The sequence below is a fragment of the Sus scrofa genome, chromosome 6, assembly GCF_000003025.6.
Source record: "Sus scrofa isolate TJ Tabasco breed Duroc chromosome 6, Sscrofa11.1, whole genome shotgun sequence".
NCBI classification, from domain to species: Eukaryota; Metazoa; Chordata; class Mammalia; order Artiodactyla; family Suidae; genus Sus; species Sus scrofa.
In genome coordinates, this window is record NC_010448.4 from 70,312,563 (window position 1) to 70,329,499 (window position 16,937).

General features: G+C 48.8%; 1 protein-coding gene across 1 annotated transcript; it reads left to right on the top strand.

The window, feature by feature from the left end:
• Positions 754–13,845, top strand: RBP7 (retinol binding protein 7). The gene is given in 4 exon segments (NM_001145222.2): positions 754–881; positions 9,079–9,257; positions 10,313–10,414; positions 13,698–13,845. Coding segments are annotated over 4 exon segments (405 nt in total). The 5' UTR covers positions 754–808; the 3' UTR covers positions 13,749–13,845.

The window sequence follows — 16,937 nt, forward strand, 5'->3', positions numbered from 1 at the left end:
ACCACTAGAGTTGGATTTATTTATTTATTTGTCTTTTCTAGGGCTGCACCTGTGGCATATGGAGGTTTCCAGGCTAGGGGTCTAATTGCAGCTGTAGCCAGCGGCCTACACCACAGCCACAGCAACAAGGCATCCCAGCCGCATCTGCAACCCACACCCCAGCTCATGGCAACGCCAGATCCTTAACCCACTGAGCGAGGCCAGGGATCGAACCCATTACCTCATGGTTCCTAGTCAGATTCGTTAACCACTGAGCCACGATGGGAACTCCTAGAGTTGGATTTTTTAAATGTATTTATGTATGTATTTATTTCTATATGGCCTGCCCCTATGCAGCATGCAGAAGTTCCCCGCCAGAATCAAACCCGCATCACTGCGCTCACGGGAGTCACAGCAATGACAAACCCGGATTCTCAACCAGCTGAGCCACCAAGGAACATGTAGAGTTGGATTTATTGGCCTATTATTTTGCAGCTGACACCGTAATGAAGGCCATGCCTTTGAAAGCGATCCCTTGGTCACTAACACGTAGGCAGAGAAAATGTGCGCTCTGGGGAATGTCCCCTTCGGCGTTCAAGCAGAGGCGGGGGAGCCCGGAGGAAGAAGGAGGTGTTTCCAGGGGAGGGGCGCAGAGGGCCAGGAGCGCAAGGCGAAGGAGGCTGGGCGAGGAGGGGCTTTCTAGGAGCTCCTGGGCCCCGGGATCCCCGCTAAGCTCCTGCGCGCGCGGTCCCCTCGCGGCCCCGCCCCGGCCCCGCACTTGCCACCAAGTCCCCGCCGCCCACGCGCCGGTGCAGCCGCCAGCCCCGCCATGCCCGCCGACCTCAGCGGCACCTGGAACCTGGTCAGCAGCGACAACTTCGAGGGCTACATGCTGGCCCTAGGTAGGGCGGGAGGGGCCGTGCAGGGACCTCGGGCTCCCATCGCGTCGCGGTGTCAGGGCGGCGGCGGTGGGCGGTGCTGCGTCTCCGTCTCCTCGTCTCCCCCTCGCCCCGTCCATCGGTCCCCCGAGTCGGCCTGCCGGTCTGCCCGTGCTCCCGACCCCCAGCCCCCGTCCGTCCGTCTATCGTCTGCCGGTCGCTCTCCCGGGCAGTTTACCAGTCCTCTAGTCCATCCGCCTGTTCCCCCATCCTCCGCTCTCCCCCACCCTCCTGCCTGGCCATCTCCGGGTCCCTCCTGCCCTGTCTGCCATCCGCCCTCCCTGTCCTTCCTTCTCCCCGTCTGCCGATCTCTCTGCCTGTCCTGCCGTCTGTCCGCCAGTGTCCCCGTCTGTCTCTACCCCGCGGCCGAGGTTCATTCTCCACCGCGGACACGGTAGGGGTCCCCCCCTCACCGGCCCGAAGACCTTTCCCGGAGACCCTCGCCCGGCAACCACTTTATCGCGGGGCTCTGGGCGACTGGCTGTGGGTTTCCGAGTCCAGTGGCCGCCCCAGGGAGGTGCCGCCCCAGGGAGGTCCCGCCCGGCAGCATCAGCATCGCCTGGAGCTGGGCCATCCTGATTCGGGTCTCCAGGTGACTTTGTGCCCGCTAGAGTTCAGAAGCCACCTAGGACATCTTGAGCTTTCTGGTTTCCTCTTCCCTCGAGCGCTTGACGGGGATAAGAAACTCAGATGCTTTAGAGGCCACTACCCCTGCCTCCTCCAGGGGCCAATTCAGCCTGGAGGGCCGTGGGTCCGCGCCTGGAGGGGTCGCTTCCACCTCCCCCTGCCCAGCAAGGCTCCCCCAGGTGAGGAAGGAGGGAGAGGCGGAGGGTCTCCAGGGTGTGTTGGGGGGCGGGGTGGTGGGCAACGGAGGCTCTGACCAATGCCCCTGCTTCCCAGAGGGTACTTCTTGCGGTGCTGCCCTCAATCTAATTCTTCTGACTTGGTGGTTCTGAGCACCTACTCTGTGCCAAGCGCTTTTGCCTAAACGTCACCCATCAGGTGCACTTCTGACAGCTGGGCCAGACCTGCTGTTCCTCTTTGGGCACAGGCAAATCTGCTCTGAATTCTTCCCTTGGTACCTGAAGTCATACCTGCACAAGGTGTTTCTGGGTGGGTTAATAATAAGTGCTGAAGTTATATTTTCTAGCGGGGGTGGTGGGACCACCTAGACCTGTGCCCATTCTGGCATGTGCCCCTCAATACCAGGTGTATCTGGTATTTGATAGACAGGACTCAAGCACAGAAAAGAGAGCATTTGATCCAGATGTGTGGAGAGCTTCCTTTAGCTGAGACTAAAAGGGGCTCCTCTAGCTTCTTCTTTCTTGCCAAATAATAGCATTGAGAGATGCTTTCCATTTTTCTTTAAGAAAACTTTACTTGGCTTGACACTTTTAATTTCCCTGGTATTTTTATCATCGTTAATATTTCTAAACCTGTACTTTATGGAACACTAAATCCATGCAAATATCCCTGTGCTTAATTAAGCTTGAAAAATGCTGGTGGAATACATTCCAAGCTTTCTTTACTGCAGGACTTCTCAGAGCCTTTAATATACCAAGGTGCCCTGTGAATTTTCAAAGGATTGGAAAGAGAAGTTAACACTGAATTTCCTAAAATATAACTTCAACACTCATTAACCCACCCAGAAACACCTTGTGCAGGTGTGACTGCAGGTACCAAGGGAAGAATTCATAGCAGATTTGCCTGTGCCCAAAGAGAAATAGCAAAGCTCTAGTTTATTCCCAACATCAAATCCATCAAGAAATTGTCCAAAAGATAAATTGGAGCTAAACTGATTTTTGTTAATAACGTAACAATTTTGAAAGTGCAGCTTTAATCCAGGAGAATATTTTCCAGAATTTGACAACCTTTTCAATGCCCTTTGGTTTAAGCTCCATTTATCTTTTTCGAAACTGTCTGATACTGTTCCTTTGGGTGGTGTTTAATAGCAAGCGGTCTGTAATGCAGCGTGGTCTCTTTATGTGATGTTTAGATACAAGACTGATCTCAGCGGTCACCCCAGAGTTCTGAAAGTAGGATGATTGGATTCTGTGGCTTTCTCAGATGTCGAAGATCTTTAAACAGTGTCTTGCCAAGTTGCTCCATCCGCCTGTCTGTGAGCCACTTATGAACTCATCATAAGGGTTCTCTTGCGCTGCAGCAGGAAGAGGATCTGGCATTGTCACTGGTGTGGTGCAGGCTTAATCCCTGGCCCAGGAACTTCCACAAGCTGCAGGTGCACCCCCCCAAAAAAAAGCCAGCAATCTGGGGAGAAGGCGGACTCATGTCCCAAAAGCAACTCCAAAGTTTCTCCTCAGCCATGAAAGTTTTTACAAGGAAAAAAGGGAAACAGTATCAGTTAATCATGTGGATAGAAGGTCAGATTCTTCATCATGTCTCCATTTTCTGCAGACCTGCTGACTTCTCCTGATCTTCCGCTGGATGCTATTCCTTTGCCCACGTGGTCTGCCTATACATTTGCCAAGGTGGCAGCTGGGGGTAGAGGTCTAGTCATTTTTTAACTACTTAATTCTTCATTCCAACGTCTTTTAATTTAGGGATAGGGTCAACAGCTTAGGCAAGGTATTGCACGCATGTAATAGAGCAAGTGAAGAGTGTGGTTAAATGTTACCCAGTGATCTCGCTTTGATAATTAAGGTTTAAGGGGAACAGAAAGAGGCAAACAGGAAAGGGGCAAAAGAGCTGCTTACAGGACTGGACTCTATTTTGTTGCTGAACTATTGTTTCTTCCCTTAGGATCATTGATTACTAAGACCTGTTCAAGGGCAGGCATCATGGCCAGGCTGAGGTCACCAAAGGGCTTAGGACAAAAATGGCTTCTCTTATGTCAAGAAAGCCATGCCTGGTTCTCTTTCTCTGGGGACCCCCCAACTTATCCACTTACATTAGCATTTTCTACAATAGCTGAAATCAGCCTCAAACCTATTGCCAGTTGCCAACAAGCTGGGAAGAAAATGATTTGCACCCATTGCTGTTATGTGGCAAACGCTCTCTTCTGCCTTCTGTGGGTAAGGAACATAGACTCCAGGGTCACTGCATTTTTCTCTGGGCACGATAGGGGCTCAGGTCCAGATGAGTGCAGTCTTGTTACTCACAGACCAGCAGCATTTCCTTAGAATGCAGACCCCTGGGCCTCATTCCAGATCCCAGATCTATGGAGTCCCACTCTGCATTCAACCAGATTCTTAGATGATTCTGAAGCTGAATAGAGCCCCACAGGGTCCTGGGTACCATCCTTTCTGCATCCCTCCCTGCCGCCCCCTCCCCTTTTTTGCCATGTTTGAGGCATGCAGAAGTTGCAAAGCCAGGGATCAAACTCATGCCACAGCAATGACAACACTAGATCTTTTTTTTTTTTTTTTTTTCTTTTTGTCTCTTTAGGGCCACACCTGCAGCATATAGAAGTTCCCAGGCTAGGGGTCAAATCAGAGCTGCAGCTGCCAGCCTATACCACAGCCACAGCAACATAGGGATCCGAGCCATGTCTGTGACCTACACCACAGCTCACAGCAACGCCAGATCCTTAACCCACTGAGCGAGGCCAGGGATCCAACCTGAATCTTCATGGTTGCTAGTCAGATTCGTTTCTGCTGAGCCACGCAATGGGAACTCCCAATGCTGAACCTTAACCTGCTGCACCACCAGGAAACTCTGGTATCCCTCCTTTCTTGTTTGTAGGAAATAGGCCACATTCACCCTCCTTGGCCTTCCCAGAGTTTCAAAGAGCAGATTTCAATTGCTTATCAGGGAAGGGGAATGAAGAAACAAAGGAGCATCAGGAAACTGAAGTGCAGGAGTTCATATTTGGTTTTTCATATTGGGAGAAACAATAGTATATCATGCATGTAGATGGGAATTATTGGTTAAGAGGGAAAATTTTGAATACATAGGGAAAAGTAGATTCTGTATACTATTTTCTTTTTTTTTTTTTAAGGGCTATACTTGAGGCATATGGAAGTTCCCAGGCTAGGGGTCAAATAGAAGCTGCAGCTGCCAGCCTACACCAAAGCCACAGCAACGTGGGATCCGAGCTACGTCTGTGCCTATACCACAGCTCATGGCAACGCCAGATTCCTAACCCACTGAGCAAGGCCAGGGATCGAACCTGAATCCTCATGGGTCTCAGCTGGGATTGTTAACTGCTGAGCCACCAAGGGAACTCTGATTCTCCCTTTAAAACTGTTCATGGTCCAGCAGACTCGAGTTAATTTTTGGACACCTGTCCACCATCTCCCCGGGGTTGCCGGCCTCCTGGATAAAACAACCTTGGCTTTTTTTTTTTTTTTTCTTTTTGTCTTTTTGTCTTTTCTAGGGCTGCACCTGAGGCATATGGAGGTTCCCAGGCTAGGGGTCTAATTGGAGCTGTAGCTGCCAGCCTATGCTAGAGCCACAGCAATGAAGGATCCAAGCTGTGTCTGTGACCTACACCATGGCTCATGGCAATGCCAGATCCTTAACCCACTGAGCAAGGCCAGGGATCGAACCTGCAACCTCATGGTTCCTAGTCGGATTCGTTAACCACTGTGCCACAACAGGAACTCCAACTTTGTTATTCTTACCAGCACTTAGCTCTCGAATATTGGCTTTCGAGCAGTGTCGACCTGCCACGGGCACAGACTCCTAGGCTGTCTTGCCAAAATTGTTACTGAACGCACAGTGAGGCCTTATAAACTGAAACATCAGAGTTTGGAACAGAGAAAAGTTTATTGCAGTGCCAAGTGACTTGTGCTCAAAAACCCCTAACTTGCTGATGATTTGGGGGGAGAAGTTCTTAAAAGGCAACATTTGGGGTGAGGACGGCAGGGTGTTTGACTTTCTTCAGATTGGCTGGTGGGAGGGAAACAGAGCAGGGCTCCCAGCATCTTGTGTTCGGCTTAAAGTTACCCTTGGGGGGGCCTTGGTTCCTCCGGAAGAACTCAAAGATAATGCTCTGTCTATTCCTTTTTTATTTTTAGGACTGCACCCACAGCATATGGACGTTCCCAGGCCAGCGACTGAATCTGAGCCACAGCTGCAACCTACACAGCAGCCGCAATGCCAGATCCTTTAACCCACTGTGCCAGGCCGGGGATGGAACTGCGCCTCCAAAGTGACCTGAGCCACTGTAGTCCAATTCTTAATCCACTGCACCACAGGGGAACTCCTTCCCTCTTGTTTCTTGATTGTTCCTCTTTTGTTTCTTCAGTCCCTCCTTTCCCTGATAAGCAACGAGAATCTGCTCTTTGGAACTCAGGGAAAGTCCAAGAGGCCATGAAGCCTATTTCCTGCCAACAAGAAACAGGGGTCAGGAGTTCCTGCTATGGCGCAGTGGGGATTGGCGGTGTCTCTGGAGCACTGGGAGGCAGGCTCCATCCCTAGCCCAGCACAGTGGGTTAAGGATCTGGCGTAGGTCGCAACAGCGGCTCGGATCTGATCCCTGGCCCGGGAACTGCGTATGCCACAGAGTAGCCAAAAAATAAAAAAATAAAAATAAACAAAACAGGGGATGCAGAAAGGATTTGTGCCAGGCTGGGCCCCATGGGGCACTACTCCATTTCAGCATGCCCTGCAGCATCTCTTTTGAGGGGAAATCACTCCTTTGTGACTCAAGCTGATCTTGCAGCTGCCCAGCATGGATCTGATTGATAACTGCTCTTTTCTAGCTTCTGCCAAACTGCACGGAGAAGAAAGGTACCTCATCCTCTGGGCACTGAAGAACTTTGCTTGTGTTCTCAAGTTGGGAGGAGCTAGCCTGGGGGGTGGGAGTTCTTGGTAGACCACTTAGAGGCCAAGGAAGACCCCCCAGGTGTGAAGCTCTAGGTGGGGAGGAAGCCTCTGCTGATGCCTGCAGGGCTTGACCATCTGGTCCAGGACGCTTTCATCTCATTATGAACTTCAGAAAGTAGGGATGTTACCAACTTGTCCAAGGTCACCACGTAAGCTGGGTTTTAAAGCCTGTGTCTCTTGGGTCCAAAACCCACATTGCCTCAGATTAGAAGTGGCTTTGGGATGAAGGGTTAATGTGAACAGTTTTATTTTATTTTTTGGTCTCTTTAGGACGGAACCAGAAGCATATGGAGGTTCCCAGGCTAGGGATCCAGTCGGAGCTGTAGCTGCCAGCCTACACTACAACTCATGGCAACACCAGATCCTTAACCTACTGAGCAAGGCCGGGGATCAAATCCACATCCTCAAGGATACTGGTCGGGTTTGTTAACCACTGATCCAGGACAGAAACTCCCAGTTGAAGATTAGAAAGTATGTTTGTGTTGGCCTCTTTGAGATCCTGCCCTAAAATATATATTTTCAAACACAACACTTGTAAGTAACAGTGTGTGCATTATTCAGATCTTTTATTTATTTATTTATTGTCTTTCCCACACCCGAGGCATATGGAGGTTCCCAGGCTAGGGGTCCAATTGGAGCTGTAGCTGCCGACTTATGCCACAGCCATGGCAGTGCCAGATCCGAGCCGCATCTGCGACCTACACAGCTCACAGCAACGCCAGATCCTTGACCCACTCTTGACCCACTGAGCGAGGCCAGGGATCGAACCCGCAACCTCATGGTTCCTAGTCGGATTCATTTCCGCTGCGCCATGATGGGAACTCCCAGATCTTCTTTTCCTCTTGCTGGAATGTCTTATTTCCTACTTAAAAAGCTGATGGTATGGGAATTCTCTTGCGGGTTAAGGATCCGGCGTTGTCACTGCAGACATGTTATGTGGCACCAGTTTCATCCCTGGCCTGGGAACGTCTGCGTGCTGTGGGCACAGCCAGAAAAACAAAAACAAAAACAAAAGACACCAGCCTTGCAACCAGAAATCTGTTAAGTGACAATCATACTATGTGGTAGTATAAATTGTAAATTTACTAGCAACAAATTATCACAGATTGTAAAGGCATAACTGACATAAAGTAATAATCTAAAGTTTGGTTTCTTGTTTGTTTTTTGGTTTTGTTCCACATCCAGAATTGAGTGTAAAAAAAGTCAGTGAAAACCTTTTTTTTTGTTGTTTTTTGGTTTTTTTTTTTTTTGTCTTTTTAGGGCCACACCCATGGCATATGGAGGCTCCCAGGCTAGGGGTCAAATTGGAGCTACAGCTGCCAGCCTACGCCATGGCCACAGCAATTCAGGATCGGAGCCACGTCTGCAACTTACAGCACAGCTCATGGCAATGCCGCATCCTTAACCCACTGAGCTAGGTCAGGGATTGAACCTGAGTCCTCATGGATCCTAGTAGGGTTCATTAACCACTGAGCCATGACGGGAACTCCAGTGATAACTATTTTAAACTTGGCTTGGCCCTATTAATAACAGAATAAATATTTTAAGGGTTTAGCCTCAGGGCTTAAATATTGCTGAAAACAAGACTGGATCATTTGCATCTCACGCTAAAAACTTGAGTTGTATGTTAAAAAACTTTTTCTTGGAGTTCCTGTTGTGGCTCAATGGGTTAAGGACCCTGCATTGTCTCTGTGAGAATGCGGGTTCAAAGCCTGGCCGATCCTAGGCCATGATTTAATGGGTTAAGGATCTGGTGTTGCTGGGAGCTATGGCATAAGTGGCAGATGTGGCTCAGATCTGGTGTTGCTGTGACTGTGGTGTAGGCTGGCAGCTGCAGCTCTGATTCGACTCCTAGCCTGGGAACCTCCATATGCCTCAGCTACAGCCCTAAAAAACAAACAAACAAACAAAAAAAACCCATTATTTTGTTGTTTTTCTTTTTTGTTAAAGGTTTTTTTTTTTTTATCATTGTTCAGAAACTGTTTAAATGCTGCCTTCATTTGAAGTGTAACTGCATAAAGGAGAAAGAGGAAGCATTGTTGATACTGAAGCTGATTTGGGACCTGAGTCCCGTCCCCTTGTCTTCCTTGTCCTCTTGTCAACCTTTGAGGGGAGGAGGGGGCTTCCCAGAAGTGCTTCTGCGTGCCTGGCTTCAAGTCCATTACCTAAGGCACAGCCAGCTAAATGAATCTTCCCTGAAAGCCATTCAAGCTTTTTAATCAGGCTCTGGACCGAAGTTTGCCAGGATAGGTGTCGGTGTAGGTCCAATTTTGGCTGGAAATGACACTGAGGTGGTAAGAGAAACACTAGCCATCAAAAGCAGTGATTTTGAGGGCAGCCACCAAATTCTTTCTAAAAAATTATTTTTAAGGTATTGACTTTGCCACTCGTAAGATAGCCAAGCTGCTGAAGCCACAGAAAGTGATTGAGCAAAATGGGGATTCTTTTACCATCCACACCAACAGCAGCCTAAGGAACTACCTCGTTAAATTTAAAGTTGGAGAAGAATTCGATGAGGATAACAAAGGCCTGGATAACAGAAAATGCAAGGTAAAAAGTCTGGAAAGATTCTTTTTTGTCTTTAAACCTTATTTTTTAAATTGATGTCTAATTGATTCACATCATTGTTAGTTTCAGGTGTATAGCACAGTGATTTTTTGTTTTATTTTGTTTTGTTTTTTGTCTTTTTAGGACCACACCTGTGACATATGGAGGTTCCCAGGCTAGGGGTCTAATTGGAGCTGTAGCTGCTGGCCTACACCACTGCCACAGCAACGCCAGATGTTAGCAATGTCTGCGACCCACCCCACAGCTCACGGCAACGCCACATCCTTAACCCACTGAGCAAGGCCAGGGATTGAACCTGCAACCTCATGGACAGGAACTCCCACACAGTGATGTTTTATATATATATATATTCTTTTTCAGAGTCTTTTTTCCCCTCATAGGTTACTACAAAATATTGAGTATAGTTCCCTGTGCTGCACAGAGACAAAAATTAAAGCAGACTTTGAGGCTTTCAGGAGCCCCCATTGTGGCTCAGCAGTAACGAACCCAGCTAGCATCCATGAGGACGCTGGTTTGATCCCTGACTTCACTCAATGGGTTAAAGATCTGGCGTTGTTGTGAGCTGTGGTGTAGGTTGCAGAGGTGACTGAGATCCCACCTTGCTGTGGCTGTGGCGCAGGTCATTGGCTGCTGCTCCAAGTCTACCCTAGCCTCGCAACTTCCATATGGCACCGGTGCAGCCCTAAAAAGACGAATAATAATGACAATAACAACACAGGTGTTTAGTTTTTGCAAGGTTAACCTGGCACTCTCCCTGGTAATACCAGAGGATGCTAAGAGTTCCCACTGTGCTGTGACGGGATCAGCTGCTTCTTGGGACTGCTGGGACGCAGGTTTGATCCCTGGCCCAGCACAGTGGGTGAAGGACCTGGCATTACTGCAGCTGTGGCTTAGGTCAAACCTGCAGCTTGGATCTGATCCCTGGCCTGGGAACTCCATATGGCACAGGGCGGCCAAAAAGAAAACAAACAAAAAAAACCAAAAAACCTGAGGATGCTGCCAGAGCAAATCAATATTTTCTCCCCTCGCTCTCACAGAGCTTGGTCACCTGGGACAATGACAGACTCACCTGTGTGCAGAAGGGGGAAAAGAAGAACAGAGGCTGGACCCACTGGATTGAAGGGGATGAACTCCACCTGGTACTTGCCCCATTTTGTCCTTTTTTGTATGAGATTACTAAAGAAAATGTTAACCAGGAGACGGTGACCAGCAAGCCTACCATCCCAACACTTTTTTTTTGGGGGGTGGGGGGCTGCACCGAGGCATATGGAAGTTCCCAGGCTAGGGGTCAAGTCGGAGCAATGCAGGATCCAAGCAGCATCTTCGACATACATCACAGCTCATGGCAATGCTGGATCCTTAACCCATTGTTTGAGGCCAGGGATGGAACCTACAACCTCACGGTTACTAGTCAGATTGCTTCTGCTGTGCCACGTTGGGAACTCCCAGACTTTTCATTAATAGAAAAATATATTCCAGGAGTTCCCATTGTGGCTCAGTGGGTTAAGAACCCAGTGTAGGTTTGGGTGAGGATGTGGGTTTGACTCCTGGCCTCAGTCAGTGGGTTAAGGATCTGGCGTTGCTGAAAGCTGCAGTGGAGGAAGATGTGGCTTGGATCACGTGTTCCCATGGCTGTAGTGTAGACTGGCAGCTGCAGCTCTGATTTGACCCCTAGCCTGGGAATTTCCATATGCTACAGGTATGGCCTTAAAAAAACCAAAAAACACACACAAAAAAACCCACAATATATATATATTTTCCAAGTTTCTAAATAATTTTCCTGGTGAATACATCATGTGTTTGTTGAATACGTATATAATAAAGGAGCCAACCAGCTGCGTAATATTCCATAAGGTCATGGACTCTCCTTTTAGCAAAACACTTTCTTTCTTTTTTTTTTTTTTTTTTTTCTTTTTGCTATTTCTTGGGCCGCTCCTGCGGCATATGGAGATTCCCAGGCTAGGGGTCTAATCGGAGCCGTAGCCATCAGCCTATACCAGAGCCACAGCAACGCGTGATCGGAACCGCATCTGCAACCTGCACCACAGCTCACGGCAACGCCAGATCGTCAACCCACTGAGCAAGGGCAGGGACCGAACCCGCAACCTCATGGTTCCTAGTCGGATTCGTTAACCACTGCACCACGATGGGAACTCCGTAAAACACTTTCTTAGTCTCAGTGTCCAGGAATATTGTTTCAGGATACCCTCTGCTATTTTTTTTTTCTTTTCTTTTTCCCATCTTGACCATACCCTTGGCTGGCATATGGAAGTTCTCAGGGTCAGGGCCAGGGATGGAATTCAAGCTGGAGTTGCAACCTAGGCCACAGCTGCAGTAATGCCAGATCCTTAACCCACTGCACCAGGATAGGGATCGAATCTGAGCCACCACAGAGATAGGCCAGCTCATTAACCCACTGCCGCAGCGGGAGCTCTGGCTATTTCTTAAATTCACAAAAATAGAGCTTTTTGCATGCATGGATTTATGCCCTTAGGAAGGATTCACAGACGGAATCAGTGTTGTCAGTGCTGAGACTTCACTGCCTCTTCTTACTTTGTTGCCTTACTCACTTCCAAAAGCATGTGTCAGCATATGCCTCCAGCACTTCCAACCCACACAAGTTCCAGCTCAATCAACCTCATCGATAATTTCCTTTTTTTTTTTTTTTTTGAGTTCCCTTCATGGCTCAGCAGTTAAGGAACCCAACTAGGATCCATGAGGATGTGGGTTTGACCCCTGGCCTCAATCAGTGGCATTGCCCTGAGCTGTGACATAGGTCACAGATGAGGCTCTGATCTCCCGTGGCTGTGGCTATGGTGTATGCCAGCAGCTGTAGCTCCGATTTGACCCCTAGCCTGGGAACTTCCATATGCCGCAAAGCAAAAATATGCTGAAAGAAAAAAAAAAAATTGAATTCATCCTTCTTCAGCATATCCTAAAATTCAGACGATAGAAGGACCTTTGCTTTTTGTTATTGTATTTATTTATTATTTACTTATTTATTATTATTATTATTTTATTTATTTATTTTTTGCCTGCATCTGTATCATGTGGAAGTTCCTGGGCCAGGGATGGAACTAGAGCTACAGCAGGTGACTTAGTCCTTAACTACTAGGCCGCAAGGGAACTCCAGAAGAACCTTTGCTCTAAGGATGCACTTGGAATGATTCTTACATGACATGGCACAATAAAACATTTGGTCTTTGTAAACCCCCGAAATCTCTAGAATAATAAGAGTGCCTTCTGGGAGTTCCCACTGTGGTGCAAAGGGATAGGTGGTGTCTCTGGAGCACTGGGACATAGGTTCAATCCCTGGCCTAAAGACTTAAGGGTTAAAGAATCTGTCTTTGCCACAGCTGCCGTGTAGGTTGAAACCACGGCTCAGATCTGATCCCTGGCCTGGGAACTCCATATATGCCACGGGATGGCCGAAAAAGAAGTGTCTTCTGTATGCTAATAAGATGACTGGTGGCTGGGGCCCCTAGATAGATTCGGGATGGGGGCTGTCCCCAAGAAAGATCAAGACATGATTGGGAAATAGGGGAGACTCCGTTGTGGCGCAGTCGAAATGAATCCAACTAGGAACCATGAGGTTGCAGGTTCGATCCCTGGTCTCGCTCAGTGGCTTCGCGTTGCCGCGAGCTGTGGTGTAGGTTGAAGACACAGCTCAGGTCTGGTGTGGCTGTGGCGTAGGCCATCAGCTACAGCTCTGATTGAACCCCAGCCTGGGACCCTCCACATGCCGCAGGTGCGGCCCTAAAAGGACAAAAGACAAAAATAAAAAAAAAAAAAGAAAGAAAATTGGAACTTTCAGCCCAGCCCCTGACCTGTGAGAGGAGAGGGGCTGGAGATTGAGTTAATCACCAGTGGCCAGTGATTTAAGCAATCATGCCTATGTAATGAAACCTCCATAAAAACCCCTACATAAGGGGGTTCCGAGAGCTTCCTGGCTCATGAAAATATTGAAGTTCTGGGAGGGTAGCCCCCGTGGAGGGTCCTGGAAGCTCTGCTCCCCCACCCCATACCTTCTCCTATGCATCTCTGCTGTTTGGCTGTTCCCGTTGTATCCTTTATGATAAACCTACACCTGTGAGTACAGACTGTTTCTGTGAGCCGTTCTAGCCAATTATTGAACCCAAAGAGGGGATTGTGGGAACCCCCAATTTACAGTGGGTGGGTCAGAAGCATAGGTGGTGTGGGACTTGCGATGGGTGTCTGGAGACACTAAGCCTTTAGCCTGGGGAAGGTCTGCTTTAGCTTTGGGTCCTTCGTGTCAGAACTGAATTAAATTCTTGGCCATCCAGCTTGGCATCGGAGAGTTGGGGACCTGGGATTCCAGTGTCAGAAGAGTTGTGAGTAATAATGATAATAAACCACATGCCAACTGGTCTTCTTTCTTCTTTCCTTCCTCCCTGTCTCTAGGAGATGTTCTGTGAAGGCCAAGTGTGCAAACAGACATTCCAGAGAGCTTGATCTGTAGCCAACCATAGGGTCCACGTGTGGCTACAGTTTAATTTGGAGTTATATTCCAAATGAACAGATGCGGATTCGTCCTGGTTTGCTGATGGGGCTTTGTGGTCAGAGAGATGTCACACAGGCTGCACTGGAAGCCATTTGAATTGTGAGAAAGCTTAGCTTCAATAAACCTGTCCAGGGAGTTCCCGGGTGGCCTAGTGGTTAGGATTTGGCACTTTCAGTGTTGTGGCCCAGGTTCGAATAAATAAATAAACAAATCAGTCCAATGAGTGACTTTTTCTTTCTAAATTTAGTATATCGTCTCCTTATTTTCAGAAATATTTGAAAGCTTTCTAGGTGTATCACTGACACACCAAGGGGCAAGTTGCAATTCCTGCCTTCAAGGTCTGGTGAGGAAAATGGATGAAGCACGTGGTCTGAACCACGGTGAGAAGAATAGGCATCTACGTGAGCTCAGGAGAGACAAGCCTTACATCTGGGGCTGGGCAGGTGATCTTTATTTTTATATGTATTGATTTATTTTTCTTTTTAGGGCCGCAGGTGTGACATATGAAGTTTCCAGGCTGGAGGTCGAATAGGAGCTGCAGCTGCCAGCCACAGCCACAGTAATGCCAGATCCAAACTGCATCTGTGACCGACACCACAGCTCATGGCAACGCTGGATCCTTAACCCACTGAGCGAGGCCAGGGGTCGAACCTGTGTCCTCATGGATACTAGTCAGGTTCATTACCACTGAGCCACAACTGGAATTCCTGGAGGTGATCTTTAAGCTGAGACCTGAAGCACAGGTAAGCAGGAAGCATCCCGAAGCGTCTGAGACAAAATGATAGGAGCAAGTTGGAGGGACCTTTGAGGAACTGAAAAGATTGCTTTAGTTGCAGCAGTCGGTGGCTGGGTGGGGTCGGTGCGGAGACACGGCAGGGCAAACTGGCATGACAGTCAGGGGCCCTGCCAGGAAGAAAAGATTAGTGCACAACTTCTTACGGTGCTTATTTTGGCCCTAGTTACAAAGGGCTCAGAAACTAGCCTCCAGGACGGTGGATTTTGTTTCGGTCAAGGGAGGTCCACCAGGGAGGGCTGCGCGGATTTTTCGGATCCGCTCTTGGAGCGGGGGCTGCCCCGCCCCAGGAGGGAGGGGCCGATGTCCGGGTCCACGCAGAGCGCCCAGCACGGTTCGCAGGAGCCTGAAGTGTGGGAGGGGATCTGCGCTGAGGCTGCTCATTCCCCTCCGTGGCTGCTGGTCCTCGTGTGCCCGGCTCCTCGAGGAACTGGCCCTCTGGGGGAGCAGCAGTGAAACAGACGAAATAGAGGAATAGAGGGGATTCCTGCCGACGCGGGCTCCGCCAGCCTGGGAAGCAGAGGAAGGCTTCTGGAGGGACCGGAGTTTTCTAGGGAATGGTGTGCGCTGCAGAGCCCGCGCCGTCCGAGATGCCCAAGCACGGGGAAGGGGCCGGAGAGCCAGGGAGGAGAGGAACCCCGCCCCACCCCGGGGATGAGCAGTTGCGGGGGGTAGGGGCTTGACCGCTTAAGAGGGGGGACAGCCCGGGATGCTGCAGACGCTGCCGAGCAGCAGGGGAACCCCCTGCGCCCCCTTCTGGACGAGCCTCACATCCTTTTTTCCCCCAACCTCTGGGGAAGGAGGGGGCCCTTGATGTCTTGTCTTTTCCTTGTTTTTTTCTTTCTTCTTTCCTTCTCTTTCTTTCCTTTTCTTTTTTTTTTTTTAAGGGCTGCACCGAAGGCATATGGAGGTTCCCAAGCTAGGGATTGAATCAGAGCTGCAGTCGCGGGTCTACACCGCAGCCACAGCAACACCAGATCCAAGCCGCGTCTTCTACTTACACCACAGCTCAGGGCAACTCAGGATCCTTAACCCACTGAGCGAGGCCAGGGATCGAACCCTCTTCTTCATGGATGCTAGTCGGGTTTGTTAACCGCTGAGCCATGATGGAAACTCCATCTCCCTTTTTGTTTTTAATGGGTTTAAAAAATTATGGTATACTATACATAACATAAAATTACCATTTTAACTATTTTCCAGTTCAGTAGCATTGAGTACAGTTATTTTTTGTGTGTGCAGCTGCCACCACCGTCCATCTCCAGAACTTTTTCATCTTCCCAGATTGAAACTCTGTCCCAATTAAACAGCTCCCCATTCCTCCTCCGCCAGCCTGTGGCAACCTCCATCCTACTTTCTGTTTCTGTGAAGAATTTGATGACGCATATGTGTGGGATCATATATTTGTCCTTTTGTGTCAGGCAAATTTTATGCAGCATGAATCAAGGTTCATTCATGCTGTAGCCTGTGATAAAAGTCCTTCCTTTTGGGAGTTCCCTCTGTGGCTCAGTGGTTAACAAATCCGACTAGGATCTATGAGGATGCAGGTTCGATCCCTGGCCTCGCTCAGCGGGTTAAGGATCCAGTGTTGCCATGAGCTGTGGTGTAGGTCACAGAGGAGACTTGGATCCTGAGTTGCTGTGGCTGTGGTATAGGTCGGCAGCTATAGCTCTGATTCAACCCCTAGCCTGGGAATTTCCATGTGTGGTGGGTGTGGCCCTAAAAAGCAAAAAAAAAAAAAAAAGAGAGAAGTTCCTTCCCTTTAAAGGCTGAATAATATTCCATTGCATTATGCGGATAGACCACACTTTCTGTATCCATTCATCTCTCAATGGACATTTGGGTTGTGTCCACCTTTTGGCAGTTGTGAATAATGCTGCTGTGAACACAGGTGTACAAATATTTGTTCGAGTCCCTGCTTTCTACTCTTTCCAGTACATACAGAAATGGAATTTCTGAGTCATATGGTAATTCTATGTGTACCTTTTTCTTTTCTTTTTTTTTTTTTTTTTTAGGGCCTCACCACAGCATATGGAAGTTCCCAGGCTGGGGTCAAATGAGAGCTGTAGCTGCCAACCTATGCCACAGCCACAGCAACGCAGGATCCAAGCTGAATCTGTGATCTACACCACAGCTCATGGCAACGCCAGATCTTTAACCCACTGAGCAAGGCCAGGGGTCGAACCTGTGTCCTCATGGATGCCAGTCAGATTTGTTTCCACTGAGCCACAACAGGAACTTCTGCGTTTGGCTTTTTGAGGAACTACCAAGTGTGAACCACAACAGCTTTGGCATTTGACATTCTCACCAAAGGTGCACAAGAGTTCCAATTTCTCCACACTGTTACCAA